General features: G+C 49.2%; 1 protein-coding gene across 1 annotated transcript; it reads right to left on the reverse strand.

Moving 5' to 3' along the window:
* Positions 1–7665: 7665 nt before the first annotated feature.
* On the reverse strand, positions 7666–9330 carry LOC143692026 (uncharacterized). Its single transcript, XM_077171485.1, has 5 exons — positions 9214–9330; positions 8954–9055; positions 8618–8720; positions 8299–8355; positions 7666–7980 (listed from the first exon to the last, which is right to left on the reverse strand). Exons 1-5 carry the CDS (start codon positions 9319–9321, stop codon positions 7841–7843), a joined length of 510 nt encoding a protein of 169 aa, XP_077027600.1. The 5' UTR covers positions 9322–9330; the 3' UTR covers positions 7666–7840.
* Between the last annotated feature and the right edge of the window lie 10658 nt (positions 9331–19988).

The following is a 19988-nucleotide window of genomic DNA, read 5'->3' on the forward strand; positions in this document are numbered from 1 at the left end:
AGGAGCTGCTTTGTCCCCAACAAATGCCTGAGGCATTTGCAGGCTGCAGCAGTTTATGGCAGGCCCTTTTTATAAGTTTCTGATCTCATTGCTATCTTGCAAAGCCCAGAGACACATCTGTGGAGGCATGGCCAGTCATGACTTCTAGTTGTCATGGAACCTTGACACAGCTGGGACCTCTCTACTGGCAGATTGTTTTCTCAGTTTCAGCTCTGAATGGGAGGAACTCATGCGAAAAGGAAATTTATCCTGAACTGGTACTATTGAAAAATGCTATCTGTGTTTCTTTGACTCCTGTTTTCAATGTGTCATATCACCTGATTCTTTTATACAGCTTCTGCATTATCAGTCTACTAAGTGCTGTAAGGGGGTTTATATCTCACCCCTCAGGAGAGGGGGGGAAATAAAAGGCTCCCTTCTCTGTTTGCAAGAGAAAAAGTAACTGACGTCTCTTAGAGCAGAGGGAATAGGAAAAGGGATGCTAGAATTAAACTCCTACCTGTTATCACTAAACTCTTCTCTACTTTTCCAGAGTAAATTTACAAAAATCAAACTTGCATGTGGTTTTCAGATAGGACCTCATGTGCTCTCCAGCAGGTCTGAGCACTGCTAATTGCTCTGTGGCTCTCTCATTCTTCCCAAGAGTGTTGTAAATTGGGCTACTGGAACCACAGCACATTTGGGATCTGGTAGCAAGGCAAATCTCCCCGTTCTCCTTCCACAGCTTCAAGCATTCTGGTTTTAGACATTATTGTTTCATTCAGTTTGTGCCTCCCAGTATGCTTCTCTTGAACATTCTCTGATTCAGGATGATTTTTTTTTCCATTGCTCCAGGCTTTCAAAATCAAGTGTGAATTATTTTACCCTTTCTCCAGAGTGCTAGGACTGTCCTAGGTTGGGCCAGCAAAACATTGCTGTTCAAAAGTCCAAAGTCTGTAGAGCACTTCTTGTCACTATGGTCTGTGGCAAGCAACACTGGGTGAACTAGTGGAATTTAAGCATATATCTTGCATGAAATATATTCAAATAAGTCAGTGTCACTCTGCATTTATGAAAAAATTTTGTTTGATCCGCAAAAAAGATAACCACAATACTAGAGAATATCGGTTCCAGGGAAAGGGGCCTTGGAACGCAGCCTCTCCAAGCATGCCGAGAGAAATACAGAGAGCTGCCTGGATAGCTCAGCCTCCCACGGAAGAAGAAGAAGATTTTACTCCCTTAGATCGTCAACTTCTAGAAGTGCCAGTGTAGAAGTAGAAACCACAGTAGATGTTACCATCACGGACTCTGCTGTACACCTGATGGATACTACTGTAAAAAGACCCATGAAAGATAAGCTTAGTTCTTTACTGTTAGAGAGATCATCTGCCAGTAAAAAGAGATGAAATAGAATTCCAAGAGTTATTGATGCAGACTATCAAGGGGTTGTTAAAATTATGGTTAGAACATTTTTCCCTCTTGTATCTATTCCCAAAGGTTCACCAATTGCTCAGCTTATTCCTTTTAAGTCTTGTGTACCCTGTACAGACTACAAGGAATGGGGAACAGGAAGCTTTGGTTCCACAGGTAAACAAGAAATATATTGAGCCACAGACATCACAAGACCTAAACCAAACAAACAGGTAACCCTGACACATCCTAACGGTGATTTTATTACAAAGAAACTTTAAAAGCCACCATTGTTACACGGCCTTTTTAGCAGCGGCCACTGGAAGGCAGCCAATCCTCAAAATCAGCTAGACCACTGATACACCTGTTTGGATTGATCAGGGGCCGCTGTCAAAGGAAAAGCTGCCCATAATCCAACAATTAGTGCAAGAAGAGCTGGAGGAAGGGCACATAAAGGCATTGATTACCCCTTGGAACACTCCAATTTTTGCCATCCCGAACAAGAGTGGGAAATGGAGGTTGTCCATGACTTATGTGCTGTTAATGCAGTCATGCTAAGTACGGCTGCCTTGCAACCTGGTCTTCCATCTCCTACTATGATACCTGAGTCATAGAATCTATTGATCATTGATCTCAAAGATTGTTTTTTTACCATTCCCTTGCATCCAGAACACACTCCTCATTTTGCATTTTCTGTTCCATCTATCAAGAAGGCAGAAGCCTACAAAAGGTATGAATAGATTTCTTTGCCCCAAGGCACGCAAAATTCCCCTACGATGTGCCAAATTTATGTGGCTTGGACATTAAAACCCGTTCGGCAGCAATTCCCTGAGTATATCATCTATCATTACTTGGATGATGTATTAGTGGCTGGAAAACACTTAGACTCTGTAACTGTTCTAAAAGCCATGACAATTAGGCTTGAGGAAAGGGGTTTGAAAATTACTTCTGATAAGGTGCCATCTTCTGCTCCTCGGAAATATCTTGGGTGGCAGATTGATCAGTCTGTAGCGAAGCCACAAAAACTCACCATTACAACTGAGATGAAAACTGTACCTGATGTGCAGAAGTTAGTAGAAAATATTCAATAGATAAGACCTATTTGTGGGATAACTAATGAAGAACTTGGAGCACTAATACAGTTACTAAGTACTTCGTCTTGAGCAGATGAATGCCAGATCCAAGATAAAAAACAACAGCAAGCCTTAGATCACATTGCCACAAAGGTTGCTACCTCACATGGACCTCCTCTGCTTGAAGATGTTCCAGTTCAACTGATGATCATCACCTAGAACAAAGAAGATGACAATTATGCCAAGCATCCTTTCACCTTGATTTATCAATAGGTTAAAACTTAAGCTAATCCTTTTGTTATTATAGAATGAGTATTTTTACCTGTAAAACAATCTAGAAATATTACCACTCAACTAGAACTTTTGGCTCATTTGACTATGAAGGGCAGTGAGAGAACATTAGAAATCTAGAGACATGAACCACATTCAATTGCTGTAGCATTAGCTAACTAATATCTTAACTAGAGAATTAAGCATTCTGTTTCTTTACAGATAGCTTTGGCTGGATATGATGGTAAAGTTCACAATACTTATCCATGGCACCGGGTCTTATCTTTAGTGGAGCATCAGCGTCTGGAGGACAGACCCTGGAGATTTGACTGTCCAGTGTCTGGGCAGACAGTATTTACAGATGCAGGTAAAAGGCCCAAAAGGGCTGCCTGCACTTGGCAGTAAGACAAAGTGTGGAAAAAGCATGTCATTTTTGGAGAGGTAAAAAATATATTGCAGACAATAGAATTGAAAGCTGTGATTTGGACTTTTGAAAATTGGAATATTGAGGTCATTACCATTGTTTCTGATTCACTTTATGTAGATGGCTGTGTCCAACGCCTTGAAAGAGCAGTGCTTGAAGAAATGAGTAATGAGCATTTGTACTCCCTTTTAAGCTGATTGCTTAAAACCCTAAATCATCGACAGCAAGAGTACTTGATTACTCATGTTCGTAGTCATCAAGCTCTCCCTGGTCTGTCTGAAGGTAACGCTCGAGCTGATCGGTTAGTAGCCACTGTCTGGCCAATGCCAAACTCTGATAAATTTCAGCAAGCCAAAACTTCCCATGCATTTCTTCATCAATCTGCAAAAATGTTAGGTAAACAATTTGCTATTCCCCTTACTGATGCTTCTGGTATTGTGCAATACTGTCCTGACTTGTCAACCAGATGGCATTGGTTTAGTCACGGTGTTAACCCTAGGGGTACTCAACCCTTGCAATTATAGCAAATGGATATAACTCATGTAGCAGAATTTGGTCAGAAAAAGTTTGTACACGTTTGCATTGATACCTATTCTTGAGTTATATGAGCTACTCCCTTACAGGTGAGACGTCGTGTTGAGAAACATTTGTGCAATTGCTTTGCCATATTAGGTATCCCCTTAGCAATTAAGACAGACAATGGTCCTGCTTACTGTTCCTTAAGATTCCAACGTTTCTGTAATTTGTGGGGTATTCGACGTGACACTGGTATTCCTCACAATCCTTCTGGACAGGCAATTATTGAGCGTGCCCATCAGACATTCAAGGGCATGCTGCAAAACAAAAAGGGGGAACTCCAAGGTTATCCCCTGAGGAAAAAACAGCTAAAGCCATTTTTGTGCTTAATTACCTTAGAAGAACAGGAGATAGGGAAGATCCACCTATTCTTGTGCATCGTGCCCTCACACGTAATCCAAGTGAGGAATTGCCTGACGGCATTCAGGTCATGTTCAAAAGTCCAGAAACAGGGGTGTGGGAAGGACCAGCTACAGGCAAATTAAGAGGAAGAGCTTCTACGTGCTTACTTACAGATAAAGGCATTCGTTGGATTCCAGCCATGTGGGTGAAGCCCTATCTGAAAGCACCGTCCTCAACCCATGTCGTGCCCAGAGGCGGAGAGTCGGCAAAAGCACCGACTCCAGACGGCCCTGAATCCAATTCTTCAACAGCCGACCGCTGAACAACGGTTAGAATATCTACCAAATTTGCTGGACTATGCAGAGGAAGTACTAGCAACTCCACATAAGCTTAATACACATGGGTTAGATGTAGACAGATTTCTTTTACCTTCACTTCCATCACAAGCTATAAATCAGATAGAAAATGCTTGATATCTGCATGGTTGTGCATGTAAGGCATGGCTTAAGGTTCGTTGTATAAAGCGTCACTTAAAAACTTGGCGACAAGTTTGTCAAGAACATCATTTAGCAGTGGTCCGAGGGAAAAAGCAAAAATTTAAGCCTATTAACCTAATATGCAATAACTGCTCTTACACACTTAACACTATTATCCCAAGAATTTGGCATGAGCTAAATTTTTAAGGCGTAACTCAAGAAGATATCAGAGTTATCTCCAAGATGTATCTTTGATAGAAATACATAAGCAAAGATTGTTACTGTGGTTGCAGTTTAAACTTGCTTTAATTGCTGTAGTAAACCAAATTGTACTAGAGAGCAAGATAATAGCTACTGAATGGAGAGTAAGAATAGCAATACCACAAATACATGACTTTAGAGATTTTGAGTGAGAACAAGCTAAAGCAATTTGGGCAAAGCGCAGGCGTGATGGATGACAAGGGCAACAATGGCACCCGCCTGGCAAATATTAACAATGTTGCTTAGTGGAGTGATTAAGGAAACGCAGGGAGTATACAATAGAGAGCAGCGAGCTGACATGAGGGTTACATAGGCTACCAGAACAGGGCAGAATCTTTCTGTTTATCTCTAGCTACACCTTTGCATCCATTTTGCACCTGTTTAATTGGAATTCCCTTAGACTCAATGGAAGAATTCGGAAATTGGACCAGAGCTCACATTTATGGCAACTTAAGTAAGGCCTGGTCCAATTGGTGTACTAATCAAAATGGGATGATCACAGAAAATTGGTGTGAAACACAAAAAATCCCTAGAAATCCTTTAGGAGTTGAGGCATTTACAATCGCTCAAGGTTTAAATACTACAAGCCAGTGGCCGCAGGAATTGGATATTTTGGGATCAGTGCCAGGAAATTACTGTTTGTTCTTTGAGTACCACAAGGGTAAAGAGCTGATTAGGGAGAAATCAGGAAAACACGGCGATGGTAGCACTTGGATATCTCCTCTTTCTTCCTGGTATCACAATACCACAGCATACTGTGCCAGTTGGACATGGTCTGTATCCCTAAAACAAAAATCTGCAAGGATGTAACCTCCTGGAGTTTTCTCATTTGTGGAGATAAAGCTGAGCCTGTGATTCCTCAGAAAGCATTAGGAGCACTGTGCTATTTTGGGAAATTGACACTGTTTGCCCCTAGCATTCAACAGATGCTTGACATCAGGCACAAATTCCAACACCCAAAATGTAATTAGGCTCAGACTGTAAGGATAATGTAGAATTGTAGAATACACGTTTCGTTATACTGGCATCACTTTTTACACCAGAAGTAGCTTCATCAAAGGCCCTTACACAACTCAAATGATTGGCTTGTTGGACAGGAAAACAAATTAACATTACATCTGCAATACTGAATGAGCTTACCAACTGATGTAGGTAGCATATGCCACGCTGTGTTACTGGATTGGGCTGCTCTAGATTTTTTGTTGCTAGCACAAGGAGACGGATGTGAAGATTTTGAAGGGATCTGTTGCATGAATCTCTCTGACCACTCTGAATATATTGACAAGAAACTGTCATTGCTTAAGGAGAATATGAAAAAGTGGGCAGTCGTTTAGAATTCTTTTGATGAGTGGCTAAAATTCTGGGGAATAACAGGCTGACTCAAGGACTTAGTACGCTCTGGCATTATGATACTTTGTATTCTTTTTTCAATTCTGCTTATAGTGCCTTGCTTACTATGCTGTGTGCAAAAAATAATTGGCTGTGCTTTTAAATCAGTCTAGTTTGTGCAAAAATAAAAGCGGGGAACTGGTGAAGATATTTTGCAGGTTGAGGAGTTTTGGTAAGACAATGGCCATATTCAGCCGATGCACAATCCAGCCTGCTTGTAATAAAGGACAATGAACACGTTCACAAAGAATGAATTATGGACATATTCAGAAATGGGCTCGGTATATCCTTGAAAAAGATACAAGAAGAAGAGTCATCAGGACTCAGCAAGTTTGTCAGCAAGCTTGGGAAAGTGAGCCATGGGTGAGCCAGACAACCACAGCAAGATACGTAAAAAATTAGATGATCCAATCAGCATTCTATTTTAGACGCGTGAACAGCTAGGATTAACCAATCATGTATTAGCTAGAGACACGTGGATAGCAGAGACTTATTATAAATCTAGTCTTTTAAAGGATAATAAATTTGGCTTCACTAGATCATATTGGTTATGGTGTGATGTCCCAAAACCTCTGCGCCCTGCAGCCTGTTCCCACAGGAGGCTCTGGTGAGCCCCTTGCAGGATGCTCTGCCAGGCACGCAGCACTTCTCCTCTTCTCCTGCCCGCCCAGAACGCTCCTGGGACAGCAGGACACAAGCTGGCGGGCTCTGGGCTCAGCACATCCCAAACAGAGGGGCAGGAAGATGCAGGGGCTGTTTTGCAGCCCTGCCCAAGAGAGGTGGGAAGGGTCTCCTCCCTCTGGGCTCACTTGGTTGGGTTTCTGACTGGGCCTGAGGCAGGGGCTGCCATTCCTCACTTGTGGGGACACCAGAGCTGCCAGAACCACACCGAGCCTGCAGGCACTGCCCGACAGCGCTGCAGCCACTGGGACAGTCGCGCCTCTGGGGCTCAGCCACTCCCTGCTGCTGCCGCTGCTGCTGCTGCTGCTTTTAGGCACACGCAAAGCTCACTGTTAGGCCATGACAGTCTCTGCTTCTGCCCTCTTCCTGTCCCTGTGTAGGGATGGAGCATTGCTGTGCTTTCAGGAAGCTCTCTGGGAAAAACTTCCAGCATTGCAAGCTCCTCTGCCCTCCATAGATGCATGCTGTGGAATCCCTCACAGCTGGCTTCAGAGCATCCTCAAGCTGGCTCTTCTAAAACCCAGGGTGCTTGTTCCCTTCAGCGTGCTCAGCACGACCTTCAACTCCATGGTGCTGTGCAACTGAAGCAGCAGGACAGGGACCTTTGCAGCCTGAGCTGCCCTTGTTCCTCTCTGCCCGTGCACAGAACACAGCGTGGAAGAGAACGGCAGCAGGGCCCTGCGTGTTCCTGGGCTCAGGATTTGTGCCGCTCCAGCTCCACAGACACGTGGGTAAAGTGACAAAGCCAAACTGTTTATTAAGGGAAGGCAAAGCAAAGGGGTGATCTGGGAGGCAAAAAAGGGGATGGACAGGGCCTGGGGGCTGGAGGGAGGAAGGGAGGGAAGGAGCTGCCAACAGCGAGGGAGATGACAGGAGCTTCCCACAGGCTCAGCTGTGACCAACAAGAGCTGTGCCTGGAGTTCCAGCTGGTCCCCTGTGCTCTGCAGGTGGTCTCATCTTCATTGGGAACTGGGGGTTGCCGAAGGACACGGATTCTTCTGATCCTGCAGACCAAGTTCGGCAGCTCTTGCCTCGAACTTCAGCTGGATAAATTGGTTGATGAAGGAGGGGCACTCGTATTCCCTCAGGGCTTGAAGGGCTGGAAAAAAGAAGCACAGAGCCACGGTTAGAGGCCGGATTGCAGGAATCCAGGGAAACACTCCTGCCAGGGCCATCCCAGCCGGCTTCTGCTATGGCCAGAAGGGAGCCGGAGACAAGGGCTTGGGCCGGAAGGTTATGGCCTCGGCTCCCCCACGTGTGCCTGAAAGCTCTCCGGGCTCTGTCCCCGCCGCCCCTCGTCCGTCCGCACAGGGAGCAGAGCCCTCGGCAGCTCGGGCTGGGATTGTAGCTCCGGAGCTGGGATTTGCAGCTGCCCCCGGCGGCCCCCGCTGGCACCCCCGCGGCTGCCCCCACTCACCCTGACTGAGGACCTGGAGCTCCTCCTTCTGCCCCATCATGAGCACTCCGGCGACCCCTGGCAAGACAGAGCCCGTGGCGGCGCCAGCCGGCACAGCTGCCCGACACGGGCGCTGGCAGCCCTGCGGCCGCACGCCCTCCTGCCCCGGCAGGGCTGCTGCCGGGCCCCTGCCGCACGCTGCCGCCCGAGGGCACGGCTGCGGGAGGGCGGCGGCAGCGCCGAGGGCGGGCAGGGCTGCAGCGGCCCGGGCGCGGCTCCCGCTGTAGCCGGGGCAGCAGCCGGGCCGGGGGCAGGGAGGGGCGCGGGGCTGCTGGCTCACCGATCAGCCTGACGGCCGCCTGTCGCAGGCGCTTCTGTGGGCTTTGCAGGAAGGGCAGGGCCCAGCGCAGGTGCTCGGCCGCTCGGCTCTCGTCCTCCAGCAGCTGCGGGGAGCACCGACAGGGAAGGATTGGGGCGGGCTCTGCCCTCGGCCGGGCGCTCCCTGCGCCCAGCAGCGGCCGAGCCGGCCCGCACGGCCCAGGGCAGGGAGCGGCGTGTGGGGCGCAGGCTGGCGGGCCCGGCTGCGGCGCCGGGCAGGGGCACAGCTGCCAGCCCCAGCACGGGGGGCAGGGGGGGCTTCTCCAGCCTGCGGCTGGGGCTCCTGGGCTGTCCTTACCAGGCGCTCGGCGAACTTCATCCGCTGCTGCTTGGTCAGCAGCTCCTCCAGGTCCCTCCTCCTCCGGAAGCGGGCCGCACAAAGCAGGGCTTGGAAAGAGGCCTGGAGAGCAGCAGAGAGCCGCAGGTGGCACCAGAGCCCAGGGCACCGGACCCGCATGCCTGTGCCAAGGCCAGGGAAGGCTGGAGCCTGCGAGCTGCCAGGGCAGGAGGCAGCCCAGCTCCTTGCCAGGGATGCAGCAGCGTCACACAAAAGCTGACCTTTGCCACACGCCGGTTCTCATCGTGCCAGCGCAGGAAGAGAGGGAGCAGGCTCTGGCTCACAATTCTCGTGAGAGGCTTTTCCCCCTCTTCCACTACCAGCTCCATCACTTTGCAGAAGAGCTGAATGGAGAGCAGCTGCACGTGGCTGTTGTCCTGGAGGAAAGGAAAAGACCTCAGCACCAACTACTCCAGGCCCATCAGGGCAGAGGCCCAAAAGTGCACGAGGCACAACATTTCTGGGCAGTGTCCAGTGCTGAGGGCTGGCTGGGGACACAGAGCCTTACATTCTCCAAGTGTGGCAGGAGTGGCTCAGCCAGCTTCAGGGCGGTGGCGCTGGGTATCTTGAGGTCTTTCTCCTGGAGCATGTGTGTGAGCACAGAGAGGATCATGCCGACCATCTCTGCATCAGGATCCGCCAGCTGCTCCAGCAGGTGTTGATAGAGGCCGCGTATTCCTCCGCCCTGTGTGCAAGAGCCGTGCTGTGAAGCCAAGGACAGCCGCAGCACCAGCAGCTGCTTGGGGCACTCGGGCAGCTGAAGTGGGAGGCAGGAGAGCTGGGAGCAGCTGCCTCTGCTGCCAAAGGCCAGCCAAGGCCAAAGGTCTGCGTTGGCCAGCCCCACGCTGTCAGCGCAGCTTCAGCCACTTCCCCTTCTCACCAGCGAGGGCTCCTTGCTGAGCACCACGAGGCCTCTGAGCTCCAGGCGCAGCCTGTCCCTGCACTCGCTCGGCAGGTGCCTGGACACAACCGACAGGGCACTGGCACCGTGCTTGGTCAAGTCCAGACACTGCAGGAGCTGAAAGGCACAGGGCAGTGACAGGGGAGCTGGCCAGCAGGAGCCCAGAAGCGCACAGGGCCGGGCCCAGGCAGCAGCAGCAGGCGCGGGCAGCATCCCAGGTGGCTGCAGCTACGAGAGGCCAGAGAGCTGGGAGGCAGCTCAGCCAGGCAGCGCTGGCCATCAGGCTCACCTCCACAAAGAAGGCCAGGGCAGGCAGATCCCAGCAGGGCTGCTTCCCAATGAGCAGGTTGAGCAGGTGCAAGGCGATGCGGGAACACAAGGGGGTCAAGCTATGGCGCATCTCCCTGGCAGGGGGAAAAAGGCAGAAAAGCCCTGAGCCAGGCAGGCAAACCTCTGCCAGGACTGACTCCCAGAGGTGTGATCTTTCTCCAGCACCCTGCAAGGGGACGTGGATGCTTTGGGAGGCAGCTGCTCCTGGGCACCCTCCTCTCCCAGCCTATTCCAGTCTGCTTGGTCGCCCGTCGCTGACAAGGCCCTCTCGCCCACAATCACAGGGACTACGTGGGGCACTCCGGGCACGGGGCACAAACGCTGGCGGCGGGGGGGAGAAGGGGGTCTCACCTGGCCAGCAGACCGACTGCATGGTGCCGGGTGTCGGCACAGAGCAGGGTGTCCCAGAGGCGCTTGCGCTCCAGAGCCACCAGCCTCTTCTCAAAGTCCAGTAGGCAGAGCAGAGCCTTCATGGCCTGCACTGCAAACCTGTGTACAGAGCAAAGGCCAGGTCACGCTGGGAGCACTGGCCCTGGCCACAAGGACATGGGAAGGACAGGGTGACCAAGACCTGTTGGGCTTTGTGGGAAGGCAGTGTTCCTCCCGGCATGCTCTCCAGAAGTTCTCAACCTCCTCTGGCATCTGCTCTGTGGTGACAAAAACTTGGAAGAGCAGAGCCACAAACAGGCGGGCAGAATGAAGGACTAGTGCCTCATGCCACTCGGGCATGTGGACAGTCTTCCACAGCACCACAGTTGCCTGCAAAGGAGAAAGCACCCCGAGGCAGCAGTCAGTGCCCAGGTGTCCATGTTGCAGGGCCCAAGGGGAGATGCAGTGGGAGCAGCCAGCCTGCTCCCCCTGAGTCTGCCCCTAGCCCAGCTTTCGGCCCAGCGCCTGAGGCAGGGAGGTGCAGGACAGGGAGAAAGCATGGAGAGCTGCTGGAGAGGTGACCTGAGGGTGAGCAAAGGCCAGTTCTAGAAACTCACAGCCAGGGCAAAGATGGCCTCGTTATCCCCACTGTAGAAGAACATGCTGTAATGTGGCCTGTCCTCTATCACAGACAGGAGTGCTGGAAGCACCTTCTGCACTGCAGATCCCGAGGAGCTGATGGTTCTCCACATCAGTGCAGCAGCTCTGTGGGACCAGGGCTGCGCGTCAGTACCGTGCCCCGGGCAGCTGGGTGGGGCCGGGTGACAGAGCCCTGGTGCCCTGAGGGGTGGGGGGGGGAGGCATGGCAGCAGGCTCAGGAAACAGAGGGGCCCCAGGGTCCTGGAGCTGTCCGCCTGTCTGGCAGACCCCACTGGACAGGCTGGACAGAGGGAGGGGCCCTAGGGGCCACTGAGCACCGAGCTCTCAAGGCAGTTGTGCTCTGTACCTGTCACAGGTTGGGGCACAGCGCAGGAGGCTCATCACCACATTAGCAGGGTGCTCTTGGGCCAGGCTCAGAATGTCCCTTTGCAGCCCAGCGTCCACAGTGAGACGGGACACGAGTGTCTGGTGAATGTCTCTCACCATGGCTGACACCTAGAGGAGGCATGGGGAATGCCTGGAGTGCTATGCAAGGGGGCAACTTGCCCAGCTTCCCCCAAGAAGTGCTTGCCTTCCCACCCTACTCTGCTGGCTTCAGTGGCTGGCAGGGCCCAGCAGACGTAGCTTAAGGGCCACACGATCCTGGGAGGCCTTCAGCCCTGGCCCCAGGCTGCTTACCTGCTGCTGAGATGAAAAGAAATGCTGAGTGGGAGCAGGAACCGCAGTGCAAGTGGGCCTGGTGTTGGTCTTTGAGAGGGCCCACGTGCTTTGCGTCCTTGCGTCCTCACTCAGGGCCGTGACAGCCTCCGGCCTGCCCTCAGCCATTGCCCTGACAGAGTCTGCTGCCTGCTCAGGGGAGGCTGAGCTGACATCAAGCTCTGCCCGCAGCTCGGCCGTGCCCTGGGTTGCTGTGGCGCTGGTGTTTCTGCACCGAAAGCACAGGAACCTCCGCAGTATCTGCAGCAGAAGGAAGGGCAGGAAGAGAGGGACGTTCCGTGGCCTGCTCCAAGTGCGGCACTGGGCCAAGCAGTGCCAGCAGGCCCGGCCCAGGTGGGGATGGCCGCAGGTACCTGCGCTGCTCTGTGGAAGCGGCCGCGAGTGGGGTCCTGCTCTCGTGTCCGATCCTTGCCCGCATCTGGCAAAGAGCGAGTGCAGCCAGAGCTGAGGGGCTGCGGGAAAGGCCCGAGAACACGGCCCAGCCCTGGCAGGAACAGCGCCCGGGTGGCCAGGGGATGGAGCAGGGCCGCTGGGGGCAGCCTCAGCCCCTCTTCCATCCTGTCTGCGGGCTCGTCCACAGGGGCCAGGCCGGCCGCAGGCACCAGCCATGCAGCCCGGCTCTGCCACTCACCGTCCTGCAGTGGCTGCAACTGCTCCAGCTCTGCAGGCTGCTGCGCTGGGGAGGCTGCAGGGCCTTTCCTTTTCTTCCCCCGAAGCACCTTGAAGAGGCTGAGCACTCTGCCTGCCATCCCGCTTTCTGACCTCGAGGACACCTTTGAGCCAGATGCCTGGGCAAAGGTCTGAATCAGCGAGTGCCTTGCAGGTGCCTGCGACAGAGAGGCCTCAGGAAGGCTACAGGACAGCGTGTCCTGCACTCTGGTCTCAAGGCCTCCTGCCACAATAACAGGAGGCTCCTTGTGAGCAATGGAGGTCACTGAGTCCTATGGCCTGGCCACGAGGGCACCAGCCACAGGGATGGCAGATGCCTGGGAAAAGCTCCGAGTCAGGAAGTCCTGCAGTCTGGCCACAAGGCCAGCCGCAGGAGTAACGCCTTGGAAAAGCTGTGGGTCAGCGACGAAAGAGCCGGCTGTGTGGGGCTCCTCACAGCACAGCTCTGGCACGTCCTGTCTCGTCACATCCACCAAGCACTGTGGCGTTGCCTCGTCACCGCCAGCACCCATGTCACCACATGTCACAAAGGGTCCTGTTCCATTCCGTTCCATGGTAACCGTGCTGCGCCATGTCAGCAAGGGCCCTTGGATGCACTGCCAAGTGCTCTGGGGCCACCCCCACCCCGCCCAAAATGCCTCTGGTTGGAAGAAATCCATTGCCCCAAGTGTCTAAGACAGCCCGGGACACACCAAGCCCAGCCAAGTGCTCAGGGAAGGACTCTCCATGGTGCCTGGCCAGCACAGCCCAGCTCGCTGCTGGCTCTGGAGCAGAGCAGCTTCCAGCAAGCACGGGGCAAACACATCTTGCCAAGAGTTAAGGCACACCAGATAGGGGAGATGGCATGAATGTGTGCATCAAGGCCTATGAATTCACAGCTCCCCAAGAGAGCTTTGGGGCACTCGGCTGGACAAACACGATCCGGCTCAGACCTGTGCTCAAAGGTGGGCAACAAACCCTGCTGCAGGTGCTTGGCTTGGTCTCTGCAGGCCCAGGCAGATGCCAAAGCTGCTCTTCACATCCTTCCCCTGCCCCTCTGCCAAGTGCAAGGGGCCTCAATGACTGAAGGAAACACAGGGAATCAAATGGAGACACTTGCACCTATCTCACTGGGGGCTCCTGGAGAAGCAGTTTCTTTGGGAATCAAGCCCCTCTCTTCCAAGGGCACTTCTCCAAATGTGTACATTTCCTGGGCAACACCAACACACCCTTAAGAAACCCTGCAAGGCTGAATTGCTTGTGCTCCTTGCAGCACAGGCACTCCAGCTGGAGCTCATCTTCCTTCCCCCGAGGCTGTTTCCACGCGTCGCTCCAGGCGCGCAGCCCCGGGCCCCTCCAAACACGAGCTGCCCGCTGCCTCTGCACATGCCTGAGCTCCTTCCTGCCTGCGCTCAGGGCAGCAAAACTGGGCTGTTCCCAGCCAGGGAGCAGAGCCCTGTTGTTGAAGATATTTTGCAGGGAATTTGTGCCTGATGTCAAGCATCTGTTGAATGCTAGGGGCAAACAGTGTCAATTTCCCAAAATAGCACAGTGCTCCTAATGCTTTCTGAGGAATCACAGGCTCAGCTTTATCTCCACAAATGAGAAAACTCCAGGAGGTTACATCCTTGCAGATTTTTGTTTTAGGGATACAGACCATGTCCAACTGGCACAGTATGCTGTGGTATTGTGATACCAGGAAGAAAGAGGAGATATCCAAGTGCTACCATCGCCGTGTTTTCCTGATTTCTCCCTAATCAGCTCTTTACCCTTGTGGTACTCAAAGAACAAACAGTAATTTCCTGGCACTGATCCCAAAATATCCAATTCCTGCGGCCACTGGCTTGTAGTATTTAAACCTTGAGCGATTGTAAATGCCTCAACTCCTAAAGGATTTCTAGGGATTTTTTGTGTTTCACACCAATTTTCTGTGATCATCCCATTTTGATTAGTACACCAATTGGACCAGGCCTTACTTAAGTTGCCATAAATGTGAGCTCTGGTCCAATTTCCGAATTCTTCCATTGAGTCTAAGGGAATTCCAATTAAACAGGTGCAAAATGGATGCAAAGGTGTAGCTAGAGATAAACAGAAAGATTCTGCCCTGTTCTGGTAGCCTATGTAACCCTCATGTCAGCTCGCTGCTCTCTATTGTATACTCCCTGCGTTTCCTTAATCACTCCACTAAGCAACATTGTTAATATTTGCCAGGCGGGTGCCATTGTTGCCCTTGTCATCCATCACGCCTGCGCTTTGCCCAAATTGCTTTAGCTTGTTCTCACTCAAAATCTCTAAAGTCATGTATTTGTGGTATTGCTATTCTTACTCTCCATTCAGTAGCTATTATCTTGCTCTCTAGTACAATTTGGTTTACTACAGCAATTAAAGCAAGTTTAAACTGCAACCACAGTAACAATCTTTGCTTATGTATTTCTATCAAAGATACATCTTGGAGATAACTCTGATATCTTCTTGAGTTACGCCTTAAAAATTTAGCTCATGCCAAATTCTTGGGATAATAGTGTTAAGTGTGTAAGAGCAGTTATTGCATATTAGGTTAATAGGCTTAAATTTTTGCTTTTTCCCTCGGACCACTGCTAAATGATGTTCTTGACAAACTTGTCGCCAAGTTTTTAAGTGACGCTTTATACAACGAACCTTAAGCCATGCCTTACATGCACAACCATGCAGATATCAAGCATTTTCTATCTGATTTACAGCTTGTGATGGAAGTGAAGGTAAAAGAAGTCTGTCTACATCTAACTCGTGTGTATTAAGCTTATGTTGCTAGTACTTCCTCTGCATAGTCCAGCAAATTTGGTAGATATTCTAACCGTTGTTCAGCGGTCGGCTGTCGAAGAATTGGATTCAGGGCTGTCTGGAATCGGTGCTTTTGCCGACTCTCCGCCTCTGGGCACGACATGGGTTGAGGATGGTGCTTTCAGATAGGGCTTCACCCACATGGCTGGAATCCAACGAATGCCTTTATCTGTAAGTAAGCACGTAGAAGCTCTTCCTCTTAATTTGCCTGTAGCTGGTCCTTCCCACACCCCTGTTTCTGGACTTTTGAACATGACCTGAATGCCGTCAGGCAATTCCTCACTTGGATTACGTGTGAGGGCACGATGCACAAGAATAGGTGGATCTTCCCTATCTCCTGTTCTTCTAAGGTAATTAAGCACAAAAATGGCTTTAGCTGTTTTTTCCTCAGGGGATAACCTTGGAGTTCCCCCTTTTTGTTTTGCAGCATGCCCTTGAATGTCTGATGGGCACGCTCAATAATTGCCTGTCCAGAAGGATTGTGAGGAATACCAGTGTCACGTCGAATACCCCACAAATTACAGAAACGTTGGAATCTTAAGGAACAGTAAGCAGGACCATTGTCAGTCTTAATTGCTAAGGGGATACCTAATATGGCAAAGCAATTGCACAAATGTTTCTCAACATGACGTCTCACCTGTTAAGGGAGTAGCTCATATAACTCAAGAATAGGTATCAATGCAAACGTGTACAAACTTTTTCTGACCAAATTCTGCTACATGAGTTACATCCATTTGCTATAATTGCAAGGGTTGAGTACCCCTAGGGTTAACACCGTGACTAAACCAATGCCATCTGGTTGACAAGTCAGGACAGTATTGCACAATACCAGAAGCATCAGTAAGGGGAATAGCAAATTGTTTACCTAACATTTTTGCAGATTGATGAAGAAATGCATGGGAAGTTTTGGCTTGCTGAAATTTATCAGAGTTTGGCATTGGCCAGACAGTGGCTACTAACCGATCAGCTCGAGCGTTACCTTCAGACAGACCAGGGAGAGCTTGATGACCACGAACATGAGTAATCAAGTACTCTTGCTGTCGATGATTTAGGGTTTTAATCAATGGGCTTAAAAGGGAATACAAATGCTCGTTACTCATTTCTTCAAGCACTGCTCTTTCAAGGCGTTGGACACAGCCATCTACATAAAGTGAATCAGAAACAATGGTAATGACCTCAATATTCCAATTTTCAAAAGCCCAAATCACAGCTTTCAATTCTATTGTCTGCAATATATCTTTTACCTCTCCAAAAATGACATGCTTTTTCCACACTTTGTCTTACTGCCAAGTGCAGGCAGCCCTTTTGGGCCTTTTACCTACATCTGTAAATACTGTCTGCCCAGACACTGGACAGTCAAATGTCCAGGGTCTGTCCTCCAGACGCTGATGCTCCACTAAAGATAAGACCCGGTGCCATGGATAAGTATTGTGAACTTTACCATCATATCCAGCCAAAGCTATCTGTAAAGAAACAGAATGCTTAATTCTCTAGTTAAGATATTAGTTAGCTAATGCTACAGCAATTGAATGTGGTTCATGTCTCTAGATTTCTAATGTTCTCTCACTGCCCTTCATAGTCAAATGAGCCAAAAGTTCTAGTTGAGTGGTAATATTTCTAGATTGTTTTACAGGTAAAAATACTCATTCTATAATAACAAAAGGATTAGCTTAAGTTTTAACCTATTGATAAATCAAGGTGAAAGGATGCTTGGCATAATTGTCATCTTCTTTGTTCTGGGTGATGATCATCAGTTGAACTGGAACATCTTCAAGCAGAGGAGGTCCATGTGAGGTAGCAACCTTTGTGGCAATGTGATCTAAGGCTTGCTGTTGTTTTTTATCTTGGATCTGGCATTCATCTGCTCAAGACGAAGTACTTAGTAACTGTATTAGTGCTCCAAGTTCTTCATTAGTTATCCCACAAATAGGTCTTATCTATTGAATATTTTCTACTAACTTCTGCACATCAGGTACAGTTTCCATCTCAGTTGTAATGGTGAGTTTTTGTGGCTTCGCTACAGACTGATCAATCTGCCACCCAAGATATTTCCGAGGAGCAGAAGATGGCACCTTATCAGAAGTAATTTTCAAACCCCTTTCCTCAAGCATAATTGTCATGGCTTTTAGAACAGAGTCTAAGTGTTTTCCAGCCACTAATACATCATCCAAGTAATGATAGATGATATACTCAGGGAATTGCTGCTGAACAGGTTTTAATGTCCAAGCCACATAAATTTGGCACATCGTAGGGGAATTTTGCGTGCCTTGGGGCAAAGAAATCTATTCATACCTTTTGTAGGCTTCTGCCTTCTTGATAGATGGAACAGAAAATGCAAAATGAGGAGTGTGTTCTGGATGCAAGGGAATGGTAAAAAAACAATCTTTGAGATCAATGATCAATAGATTCTATGACTCAGGTATCATAGTAGGAGATGGAAGACCAGGTTGCAAGGCAGCCGTACTTAGCATGACTGCATTAACAGCACATAAGTCATGGACAACCTCCATTTCCCACTCTTGTTCGGGATGGCAAAAATTGGAGTGTTCCAAGGGGTAATCAATGCCTTTATGTGCCCTTCCTCCAGCTCTTCTTGCACTAATTGTTGGATTATGGGCAGCTTTTCCTTTGACAGCGGCCACTGATCAATCCAAACAGGTGTATCAGTGGTCTAGCTGATTTTGAGGATTGGCTGCCTTCCAGTGGCCGCTGCTAAAAAGGCCGTGTAACAATGGTGGATTTTAAATGGCCTAACAGATCCCTACCAAGCAAACCTAGTAAAGTACCAGGAGTTTGCATGACATAAGGCCTTGTAGATACATTCACTCCATCTGGGAAAGTAAAAGTAATTACTTCCCTGCTCATCTGAATTGCCTGAGTCCCTCCAACACCTGCAATGCCTAAGGCAGGATTGACCAATGCCTAATGTTTTGGCCATATTGTGTTTGAAATGAAGGTTACATCTGCTTCAGTGTCAATTATGAGTTTCTTTGTAATAAAATCACCGTTAGGATGTGTCAGGGTTACCTGTTTGTCTGGTTTAGGTCTTGTGATGTCTGTGGCTCAATATATTTCTTGTTTACCTGTGGAACCAAAGCTTCCGTTCCCCATTCCTTGTAGTCCGTACAGGGGACACAAGACTTAAAAGGAATAAGTTGAGCAATTGGTGAACCTTTGGGAATAGATACAAGAGGGAAAAATGTTCTAACCATAATTTTAACAACCCCTTGATAGTCTGCATCAATAACCCCAGGAATTACATCCAATTCCTTTTCACTGGCAGATGATTTCCCTAACAGAAAACCACTAAGCCCATCCCCTGAGGGTCCTTTTACATTAGTATCTATCAGGTGTACAGCAGAGTCCATGATGGCAACATCTACTGCGGTTTCCACGTCCACTCTGGCGCTTTTAGAAGTTGACGATCTGGGTGAGCAAAGTCCTTCTCCTCCTCCGTGGGAGGTTGAGCTATCCAGGCAGCTCTCTGTATTTTTCTCAGCACACACGGAGATGGCACGTTCCAGGGCCTCTTTCCCTGAAACCGACATTCTTTAGTGTTGTGGTTATCTTTTTTGCATATAGAAGAAAATTTTTTCATAGTTCCAGAGTGACAATGACTCCTAATATGTCTGATTTTACCACATCCAAAGCACCTAATGTGGTTTCCTTTGGCTCTCTTTTGCAGTTTAGAAAGCTTCACTGCATCCCGTACTGCAGCAGCTACATAGGCGGCTTTTTGTCTTTCTGTAGTTCTAGCCATAAGTTCCAGCATTTCTGAAACATCAGCTCCCTTCTTTAATGTTCCCAAAATCTGCCGACTTTTATCATTAGCATTGTCAAAAGCAAACATATTAAACAATTGTATCTTTGTGACTGAATTTAAATCAGAATGATTATAGATAACTTCATGCAATCTGTCTACAAATTTATCAAAGTCTTCATTCTTCTTTGGTGAATTTGTATAAAAGGCATGGTGTGTAACTTATCTGGAAGTGCAAGGGTAGCATTATGTGCTAGTTGTTGGCTCATCTGTAAGACTTGATCAATGCTCTTAGCCTGGGCAGTGGCAGTAGCCCAGGGCCCCTTGCCAAGTAACTGTTGTGCTGTTAAACTATACAGAGGATCACCCTGCACTCTGGGTCTTGCTGCTTCTTGAGCACACTTTTCCTCCCAGCTTTTATGAAACACAACCTGCTGATGGGGTGGCATTCTAAGTCTTATTAGGGTATGCACATCAGCTGGAATTGTGTTAGATGGAAAAATATACTGCAGAAGTGACTGTGCAAGGTGGGATTTTCAACCAAATTGTGAAATTGCAGCTCTCAACTCTTCTAAAATCTTCCAAATGAAAGGTTCTCAAAGTCTACTTGCAGCATTAGTTACTACAGGAAAAGCTTCTACATCATTTGAGAGAAAAGTCCCTTCTACAATAGCTTCTGGAAGAACTTTTTTCTACTTTCATTTCTGAGCTGCTTCTATTTCAGGGTCACGTTCCAACTCTAATTCCACATTCTTTACAGTGTGAGAGGGAGGATTTTTTTAAACCGGCTC

The sequence above is a fragment of the Agelaius phoeniceus genome, chromosome Z, assembly GCF_051311805.1.
Source record: "Agelaius phoeniceus isolate bAgePho1 chromosome Z, bAgePho1.hap1, whole genome shotgun sequence".
NCBI lineage: Eukaryota > Metazoa > Chordata > Aves > Passeriformes > Icteridae > Agelaius > Agelaius phoeniceus.

Excerpts from the sequence above, each read along its gene's own strand:
- LOC143692026 (XM_077171485.1), bottom strand. The coding sequence starts at position 9,321 with ATGGAGCTGGTAGTGGAAGAGGGGGAAAAGCCTCTCACGAGAATTGTG. Across the intron at positions 9,056-9,213 it reads AGAACCGGCGTGTGGCAAAG|GCCTCTTTCCAAGCCCTGCT; the intron begins GTCAGCTTTTGT and ends GCTGCTCTCCAG. Across the intron at positions 8,721-8,953 it reads TGAAGTTCGCCGAGCGCCTG|CTGCTGGAGGACGAGAGCCG; the intron begins GTAAGGACAGCC and ends TGCTCCCCGCAG.